The 10,452-nt window shown below is 44.2% G+C and overlaps 1 protein-coding gene across 1 annotated transcript; it reads left to right on the forward strand.

Moving 5' to 3' along the window:
* Positions 1 to 341: 341 nt before the first annotated feature.
* ATP5PO (ATP synthase peripheral stalk subunit OSCP) lies at positions 342 to 9,332 on the forward strand. The gene is made up of 7 exons (XM_028116301.2): positions 342 to 445; positions 1,632 to 1,682; positions 2,882 to 2,992; positions 5,459 to 5,588; positions 6,318 to 6,430; positions 8,769 to 8,855; positions 9,151 to 9,332. Exons 1-7 carry the CDS (start codon positions 410 to 412, stop codon positions 9,262 to 9,264), a joined length of 642 nt encoding a protein of 213 aa, XP_027972102.1. The 5' UTR covers positions 342 to 409; the 3' UTR covers positions 9,265 to 9,332.
* Positions 9,333 to 10,452: the final 1,120 nt, after the last annotated feature.

The raw sequence follows: 10,452 nt of genomic DNA on the forward strand, positions 1-10,452 counted from the left end.
GCTCGTTTCTTTTTATACAGCGCGAGGAACTGCCCTTGATACACCCTTTGGCGCGGTAGAAAGAAGGGGTAAAAGATGCTAATAAAGCTAGTAATGAATGTGAAATTGACCCTCTTTATCGAAATGGAAACCTAAAAACTAGGGACAATAAATCCATCCTACAGTAAGGACCATTTAGCAACTCAAGGATTTCATCTTAGGGCGCTGTCCCAACCCACTAGCTCAGTGGGTCCAACCCTTAACACCCACTTCTAAAGACCACAAATCCCAGCCTGACGGCGATCCGTACGCATGCGGCCTGAGACCTACGCCTACATTTCCCAGCGGGCCGAGCGGCTACGCTGACGCACGCGTGCGCCCTTGCGTTTCTCTCTCTAACTCGCGTTTGACCTACAGCCACCGGGAGAAAATGGCCGTCCCAGCAGTGTCCGGGCTGTCCCGGCAGGTGAGAGAACGGAGGTCCTGAAAACTAGCGAGAGGATCCCTCCTAGGGTGAAACGTACCAGGTCGCTAAGGGCCACCGAGTGAGGAAGCGTGGCCGCCGTTCAGCGTTGTGGGGCCCCGCGAGTGGGGGCGACACAAAGTGGCTTAGGCGGCCGTGCCTCCCCTCTGTGGACGCCCGCGGGGCAGGGGGCGCAGGGTGACGCCTTTGGGTGGTGCCTGACCTTGGCGACCCCCGAGCACAGCCTCGGGAAGCAGGTAGCTTGAGTAGCCCCGGGGGGGGGGGGCGGGGGAGGCGGGCTTTCCGGGCTTCCCTGGATCGCGAGGAAAGGACACGGCCCACCCCCAAGTCACTTAACTTTTGTCGTTGTGGTCAAACCTGTCAGGGGTCGCCAGTAATGCTAAGGATTATTTGTAAATCCCATTTCACATAAAGAAAATGAGATGGAAAAGTGTAAATGACTCGTCTTTGGCAGCTTAGCCCGTAAGGGGTAGGTAGAGCTGAGATTCGAACCCACACGGTCACACAGAAGATGGAGTTGGAAGGAGAATTTGTGCTCTTTATACTACATATCAACACTATGCTTTGCATGTCATGACGCCTTGCAACTTAGGTTAAGTTTTCTCTAAGTGATAAAGTCTTTCAATCCCACAACCAGTTGGTATAGTACTCAACAGAACTGAAATTATTTAAAGGTGACCTGTGCCCTTGCAGATTTTTTAAACGATGGGTTCCAGCCCTGTTCCTTGGTAGACAGGATACCGTTTCTCAGAGCTAGGGCCTGTGCTCACATCAGAGTGCTGCAATACGCTGGATTAGTCTTTATTTTCCTATAGCATTTGGAGTCTAAGAAAATACATCTCTTGCACATCATGATTGGAATCTTCCCACTTTTTATTAAAATCCTTGTTCACGGGTGGTAATACAAATGCCAAATATCTTGCGTTGGTTTTTTTTTTTTTTGAAACCTGTATTTCAGCCAGATTTGTGTTTTCTCTCTTACACTGGTGTGCTAGCCTCACCCTGTTCCTAGTAAACGAAGGAGTTGGTGGGAAAGCAAATTTCCCAGGCAACTAGGGATGATTCTCAGTGGGGATATTTACTCCTAGGTAATAAAGAGCAGCTCATGTAACGTATGTGATGATACTCAGAAACTAATAATTTAAAATGTTCTGTTATTGTTTTAAAGGTGCGATGCTTTAGTATGACTGTGGTCAGGCCGTTTTCCAAGCTCGTGCGGGTATGTCAGCTTTTGTAATTAATTGTAAAATAGATGAAAGTGTGTGAGTCAGACAGCAATACAGTTAGGGCATAGACTTTTGTATAAGTACTATCTAAACCTTTCTGCATGATTTGTGGTTTCCAAAATGTGATGTGTGCATGGGGGCAGAGAATGGAATAAGTTGAATGCCTGGTGTGTGACAGGCCCCTGCATAACCTTTGTGAGAATTTCTTAAAACCCCGTTACAGTGATGGAAAGTAGCTGGTCTTCCCATTTACAAAAAAGGAAACAGACTCTGGGAAAACCTGCCCAAGGTTACTCAGCTTGATCCTAGAGCTGGACTGGAATTAAATCTTTCTCATTCAAAGCCTAAGCTTTCCCACTTCGACCATATAGCACCGTCAAGCTTATGTAGTCATATGTTGATGATAGTGTGTACAAAAAAGTCTACAGTTTTTGGTGAAAAATAATTCAAGCATCAGACAGTAAGTTGCTAAAGAGCTCTGTTAAACTGAACATTTGAGGAGGAGGCACCAGAGGGGAAATTTTAAAATCTTTTTTTTTAATAGATTTTATTTATTTATTTGAGAATGAGAGATAGAGAGCACGAGAGGGAAGAGGGTCAGAGGGAGAAGCAGACTCCCTGCTGAGCAGGGAGCCCGATGTGGGACTCGATCCCGGGACTCCAGGATCATGACCTGAGCCGAAGGCAGTCGCTTAACCAACTGAGCCACCCAGGCGCCCCAGAGGGGAAATTTATGATACTACTACGAAGTATATAAATACATACCTGTATATGTTTCATAAATACCTGTTTTCTTGTCTCTAACGTGCAACACTGCCTTCTGTCAGTGTTTAAAATCTCCAGTACTTGGAACTGATTAGTTACTGAGTTCAAAGGAAGCATAAGCTCATCTCAGAATTAACGTAACTGATTTATATAGTTAGAGCTGAAGGGGACACCCTGTTTCCTCAGCACCTCATTTTAAGATGAGAAATTGAAAGCTTAAAGATGGAGTGACCTGGCCAAGGAAACAGCCCTAATTTGTTTGAGAATTGCCATTCAGAATTGCTCTTTATGACATATTTAAACTGTTTTGTGCTATAAATGATGTCATTTTTTAAATGTAAGTATTTAATCCTCCTATTGGCAGTATGATCTTGTCTTAAGTGATTTTCCTTTTCTCTTCCTCCCCTACCCCATCCTTTTTTTAAAGCCACCTGTTCAGGTATATGGTATCGAAGGTCGCTATGCCACTGCTCTTTATTCTGCTGCATCTAAACAGAATAAACTGGAACAAGTAGAGAAAGAATTGTTGAGAGTAGCAGTAAGTAGCTTTTCTGTTCATTACTTAACTAAATTTCCTTCGTATGTTTTTTGCTTTAGTTACTTGGCCATGTATCCCTAATGAGGTATGTTATATCCTAAGAGAAAATGGACTACAAAAAAAAAAAAAGAGAAAGAAAAAAAAGACCTGTTTTCTGTAATCATGTTGCTAGTGATAGTAGTGGGTATATTATTCTGAACCTATTGTGTAATAGGTACAGTTAGATACATATCAGGATATTAATATTAGGAACCAAGACTTGGGGCTAAGAGAAGAAATAGAAGTCATCTTTGAAAATCTGTGTTTGTTTTCAGGTATTTCTGAAATAGTCTTTAAAAGATTTTATTTATTTATTTGACAGAGAGAGAGACAGCGAGAGCAGGAACACAAGCAGGGGGAGTGAGAGAGGGAGAAGCAGGCTTCCCGCTGAACAGAGCAGGAAGCCCGATGTGGGGCTCGATCCCAGGACCCTGGGATCATGACCTGAGCTGAAGGCAGATGCTTAACCACTGAGCCACCCAGGCGCCCCTCCGAAATAGTCTTTAGAATGTATTATATAACTTGCTTTATTAGGAATTTATGCAGCCTTTTCTCCGTTTCAATTTTTATTTTATTCCCAAGATGTGAGAGGAAAATGACCAAGCAGAGCACACTGAGCAGCAAAATTAGGAAAGCTGTATGGGCTCCATAATGATATTAGAGAACTGACAAAGATCATGAAGCTTACGGGGGAAAGTTTATTTTTACATTTTTTAACATAAAAAGAGAAAATTAATTGAATTAACAGAAGTCTCCTGTGTAACTTAAAGAGGAGAATCTCTGCAGTAATTTTAACTCCATTTTCTAGTTCACAAGTACCTGCCCGTTTTGTTGCTTCCCCTTCTCTTTTTGCTTTGTGGTTGCCACCTGCAACAGTAAGTTCTGGATTAAAGGAGAGGCTAGTATATATCTCCAGAGTTTTGCTTTTTTTTGGTTTTATGTTTCAAGACGTTCTTGTATTTTTAATCCACTTATTTCTAAACATTTTTTTTTTTATCTTATTTGGAAGAAAAAACCCTCACAGGCTAGTCATATAAGATAATATGTATTTTGTTCATTTTTCATTTTAAGCTTTTTGTCGAACTTTTGTCCTAGCAGACAATAGTATTAGCTCTCTATTCCTTTCTTTGTCAGTTATCTCTACAGATAATGCTTGCGGTCTTAGTTGGTGTGATTATGACCCACACAGAGCCAACAGCCTTACTGTTGGAGACGCTTGGGAGAAGGGTAGCAAGAGAAGGCAGGATCACACACGGGGAATTTGGGAGGTGATTATTACTGCCCGCCACTTGTCATTTATGCCCATTTTAAACCTGAACGGTGGTGTTCACGGTGGAGAGCATGGCCTGGGTTGTGGTCATTAGAATGGGATTTGACTAAAACCCAGAAATCAGTTAAAACACAGAGACCTAGAAAGGAGGCAGTTACCTTAAGACACTGTCAAGCGTTAGCAGTGTTCTGGTGCTGAGAGGAACGTGTGATGCTACACAGGTGCCACGAGTTTTGGCAGGAAAAGATGAGAAGCATGAAAAACAGCATTCCCCTGACACCTGAATGCTTTTCATTTGTGTAAGTCAGCGAGTTTTAGGGGGAAATACTGTTTCTGTGGAGTCACTCAAATTGAAGTGACTCTCTAATCCACCTGACAAGCAGCCTGGATTAGAGACAGAATTCTGGCCAGGAGCGGGGGACAAGGGGCTACCGGAGCTGTTTAACTGAAAGGTGTCCGGATGGAAACAGCCGTTGCATCGTTGAACTCTGGCCTGATACTAAGGGGAGCAAGATGCTGGAAGCTACCCTGCGTCCCTGAAAACAGACATTTATGAATTAATAAAATGGAGGCGCATTGGGGGTGTCTCTCATGGTAGCTGCCCTCCCACTGTTTGTCCACTCTCCCTCCCATACTGACGGAGGCTGCTCTGGAAACACCAGAGGTCTCTCTCGGGGCTCTGTAAGAGGCAGGACAGCATCAGGATCAGTCTGAGACAGGCCCCTGGAAAGGGCACGACAGGGATGCCTCCTTTGCCGTCAGAGCACCTTTTGAGGTCCGCACGTGAGTGTTGGCATTACTGGCCTCCTCATACTATGTGAAAATCTAGAGCATTACCCGTATGAAACGCATTAACATATGCAGTTCGTTGAATCTTCTGGCTGTTTAATTTTTTTATAATCTCTCTTAAAAAGCAAATGTAAATTTAAGAAGCTTTATAAAGTGTTTTTAAATTTTTTCAAGAAATATCATATATCCTGTGCAGAATCAAGGTACGGTGTATTCTCAGAGGCAATGAAAATTACTTGATTGTAAATTTCATATGTGCTTGAGTGCTGATTTCATTTATGAAATACATGATTCATAAGAAAGTGTTGTGGCAGTTAGGATCATTTATGCTTTAAAGAGTTTAAGAAATTATTTTTCGGTACTTTTAGCAAATCTTGAAGGAACCCAAAATGGCTGCTTCCATTATGAATCCCTATATAAAGCGTTCCGTGAAAGTGAAAAACCTAAGTGACATGAGCGCAAAAGAGAGGTTCTCTCCTCTCACATCCAACCTGATCAGTAAGTATTGGATCTTTTCCACTGAAGTCCCTGAAAATCTTGTGACTGGAAATGTGGTCCATGGACCAGGAGCATCAGCATCCCCTGCCTTTTGGCAGTGAAGCGTCTCAGGACTTAGCCAGCCTGCTAAATCAGAATCTGCGTCTTAACTAGCTCCCCAAGTGAATTGTTTGTGCATTAAAGTTGTAGGAGCACTGTCTGAAGGATATTAAGATGTAAGAAAGCAATTGCAGTCAGTACTTTCAGTCTGTGGAGAAGACCGGTGGGATTCACACCAAGAAAATGGTTTGTAGCCAGTGGTTGTACCTTGGTCCTTGAAGACATTTGCATTCTTTGGTGCATTTGGCTTGCTTTTGAAGTCCCTTGGTCAACCAGAATATGAGCTCCGAAGAAAATGTGTTCATGTCGTCATCTTTGAATATAGATGTATGTTAATTTGAGGCTAGATTCCAACCAGAAATAGAATCAGATTGCAGGCTGCAATGAAGATAGCTGCTGCAGATCTGAGACCTCCCCCCACACCCACCTTACTAATTTAGATGTGAATCAGTGCTGGTTCTTTTAAATGCTGATAAATAACAAGTTGCGGCGTCTTTATTCACATTCTTGAAGGATGTTGAATATGGCATTTTAAGGCCACAAATCTAAGTTTGCTTTTGAGGTGAATATAATACCTCATGAATGATGTGTTTTGAGTTTCATGTTACTAGGACACTTTCCCTTTCCCAGATTTGCTTGCTGAGAATGGTCGCTTGTACAGTACCCCTGGAGTCATTTCTGCCTTTTCGACCATGATGAGCATCCACCGTGGAGAAGTACCGTGCACAGTGACTACTGCATCTGTAAGTGACACCCTGTTGCCGCTAGATTTGCTATGACATGCCATGCATCACATTTTGCATAACGAAAAGAGAAAACAGGCTGAAATCCAGGAGTTGGTAAAGGGTGACTTGTTGCTTAGGAGGTTTGCTTCAGGTCTTAAAGAGTTCCACTCTGGAAAGGCCAGTGTGTATCTTCTTAGTGCCTCCCTAACCAGTGACTACTCAGAAGGACCATACTAGGTTAGAATATGTTAGGAAGTAGTGGTTTTTTTCCTTTTACAGCTTTCAGTTATTTTGTAAATACCTTAGTAAGTAGGCTTCTGGAACTAGAGTGTCTCATCTTCTGTGGTGGTGAATGGGAGGAGGGTAGGGCACATAGGCCCTTTGATCTTGTTGCATTGCTGGAGTGGGCTATAATAATGGACACTATTTTTTGAAACCTGCTGTATGCTAGGTACTTTATAATTTATTATTTTAATATCAGGGTTCCAGGTGAGGTAGAATTATCGTTGTTTTATAGATGAGGAAACCCAAGGAAATTAAGTTGCTTGCCCAAGGTGACAAAACATGGAATCAGGATTTGAACATAGGCCTGTCTTTCAGAAGTGCATGTTCCTTAAGCAACACTGTGTACCCAGAATTAATTTTGTTGATGTCTTAAATACGTGTTTCCTTCCTACTGCAGTTGAGTCAGTACAGGAAAACAGCCTGTGGGGCTTAATTATCAGTAGAGGATGGTAGATTGGCTTGGAAAATATGCAGCACCTGACCTTGTCTCGATTAATATTTCTGATGTTTAATAGATAACTCTGACTCTCCAAAACAGCACAATTTCAAAACGACATTTTAGTACATAGTAACATTTGCACACTTGTAGCTCAATAGTTGGTGCCACCAGAGCACGTAACTGGCCGAGAATCATTGCAGCTCAGGCCTTCATCCGAGCCCACTGGAACCGCAGCAGCTCCCCCTGATGGGGGAGCCCAGACAAGGCTTCACCCAGCACATGGTCACACCGTCCCCGTGGCTAAGCCCTGGTACAGGTCACTCAGATTACAAGGACGTGATTTTTTTTAAAGGGTGCATATTTTTGTAAAAGTTTTTTAGAACCAACTGTTGCTAATCCTTTTGATGTTGAAACTCCTTGGGTAAATAAGCTTCCACTGTTTAAAAACAAAACAAAACAAAATTACTCCTTGATTGACTAAGGGCACAGACTATAGAAATAGACTGATTGTGAATATTGAAGCAAGTGGGACCTTAGGTGAGTTTCTTAACCACTCCGAACGTCCGTTCTCTCATACAGAAAATCAGAGTAAGAACTGCTAGCTGCCCAGAGTCATCTAGATTCCAGGAGATGGTGGGTGTAAAATGCCCGGCACCTAGTATGCATCTTAGTGGAAGGTGTGCACATACTTCCAAGTTCTCTAACCTTGGAGGCTTGGCAAATAATGTTTTGATTAGACACTGATAGACTTGGGACTCCTGGGTGGCTCAGTTAAGCATCTGACTCTTGATTTCAGCTCAGGTCATGATCTCAGGCTTGTACAAGCCCCTGCTTCGGGCTCCACGCTCAGTGGGGAGTCTGCTTGTCCCTCTTCCTCTGCTCCTCCCCCCCACACGTGCTCTCTCCTCAAGTAAATAAATAAAATCTTAAAAAACAAAACACTGATAGATTTTTACAGCACCACCGTCCACAAGAGACATTGTTAGATCTTTGCAAAGACAACACTTTTCTGCTGGCTTTTGGACTCCTGGATGGGGGGGGTGGGGGGGGTTCAGATTTGTGACAGGTGAGAGGCCTCTCCTCCAGCCAGACTCATCCTCACCGCACCAGGAGTAAGAGCGGGGAGCGGGAGGAGCGAACGCAAGCCTGACGCTCACTCTGTCAGAGTAGAGTACCGAGCTGGCCCCCCTGGGCACTCCCAGAGGCTCCGAAAGGTGGGGCGCGCCTCCAGAGCTCCTGCTAACTGTGGGTCTTAAAGGTTCTAGGACCAGGTTCAGCTGCAGCTTTCCATCCGCAGAACCCATACCTCGTGCCAGGCCCTCAGGGCTGCACAGAGAAGAGGCCTGTGTCCGCGGGCATCGTTCGCTTCAGGGTCTTCCCCCTTCCCTGCATCTGGCTGCACTGCGGGTACTGGGCAGCAGAGACGGGGAGGGAGTGGTGCTGCCGGGCACTGGGGCCGTGTTGGCGTGGGACGGGGCCCTGGCCGCCTCCCAAGGGCTCCCCAGCGGCTCCACACAGGGATTCACCAGGCTGGTCTTGCCGGTGTGTGCCAGGGAGATTTTTTTTCTTTTACTGTGGAAAGTTTCTGTTGTGCTTTGTCTAAATTTAAAGGATGGTTTTGTCCCCTTTTAGCCTTTAGATGAAGCCACTCTTACTGAATTAAAAACGGTCCTCAAGAGCTTCCTAAGTAAAGGCCAAGTCTTGAAATTGGAAGTTAAGGTAGGTTTTTAATTATGTCTGGTATGTCTCCTCAGGTTGTCTGACACTATCGAAGGGCTATAGGAAGTGAAAAATTAAATCTGATGATATACTTAATTGCTTATAGTAGGAATTTTACATTTTTGACTTAAATGATTACAGATTCCATTCACAATTTGACTTCTGCTTTTCTCTAGACGTAATTGTAATACCTTAATTTGTGCAGCGTGTAGACTTTTCAAAGCACTTTTCATCTTTCCGTTTGATCAAGAAATGTCAGTGCTTTTTCACGTTTCCAACCTGTTTTCTTTTCTAGACTGACCCGTCAATCATGGGTGGAATGATTGTCCGTATTGGAGAGAGATACGCTGATATGTCTGCGAAAACCAAGATTCAGAAGCTCAGCAGGGCCATGCGGGAAGTTGTCTGAAAGTGTTGATTTTCTGTCAGTGAAAATTCCTAAACTTGGAGCAACAATAAAATGCTTTCTGAACAGAACATACTGTTTACTCTCTTTTTGAAGTGGAAATACAGGGAGCCTTATTTTTATATCTTTTTTTCAGAATCTCCCTAGTTGAAAGGTTAAAAGGCCCATTGTTTGGAGATTTTAGTTTGTGTAGATTATTCTTAGGAATTTATGAAATCTTGTGTCATTAGGAAAAACAGTTAAGGGGCGCCTGGGTGGCTTGGTTAGTTAAGTGTCTGCCTTCGGCTCAGGTTGTGATCTCAGAGCCCCGGGATCGAGCCCCACATCGGGCTCCTGGCTCGGTGGGGAGTCTGCTTCTCCCTCTCCCTCTGCTTCTCACGCCTGCTTGTGCTCTGTCTCTCTCTCAAATGAATAAATAAGATCTTAACAACAACAACAAAAAAAACTGGTTAATATTTTTTGAGGCCTTTTATTGCCAGGCACTATTAGGTTCTTAAGGTATCTTATCTTACCTCATGTCCTTGGCCTCTCAGCCCAGAGCCTGGGGAGGGGCTGACCCTGCAGGTGGAATTAAGACACCAGCAAACCAGGCCAGTTACTGTCCTGGAGTTTCCACTGTCTGTGCCCATGTCCAGTCAGAGATACTGGAAGTGGTCCTCTGAGCCCCCGGATTCTGTGCGGGTCAGGACATGGGCACCATGCTCTCCATGCTTCTTAATGGCTTCTGCCGAGCATGGACCAACACCTGTCGCTGTGTCCTCAGGTCCTGTGTCTGTCCAGTGGATTGGGTCTGTCTAAGGTACTTCAGACAGGGCCAGCTTGTGCTCATCTGATGATTCTAACAAGTACTTAAGTCCTATGCATTTTGTTTGGACCCCAAAGTGCTTTATCTGTAAGACATATTCGTCTATTTAAGGCATTAATGCTTTCTGTAAAGGCTTTCAGATTCTGGCCAAAAAGATGTCTTCATTCTAGAATCTACTAGAAGAATGCCATGAATCTGCTAACAGGCATTCCTTCCCTCAATCCCACTGGGGGCAGAGGGCCAGTTGAGAGCTGGGCACTCCGCAAAAGAAAACCCGCAGAATAGCAATCCCGACCCCTGTGAATGTCCTCGATCGAGGAATGGCCAGGAGGTTTGGCCTGGAGTAGGAAATCGGGAAGCGGCTGTTCCAGTGATGGCACTGGTCA

The sequence above is a fragment of the Eumetopias jubatus genome, unplaced genomic scaffold (assembly GCF_037043125.1).
Source record: "Eumetopias jubatus isolate StellerSeaLion01/CBP00866 unplaced genomic scaffold, mEumJub1_p1.0 scaffold_1, whole genome shotgun sequence".
Classification (NCBI taxonomy): domain Eukaryota; kingdom Metazoa; phylum Chordata; class Mammalia; order Carnivora; family Otariidae; genus Eumetopias; species Eumetopias jubatus.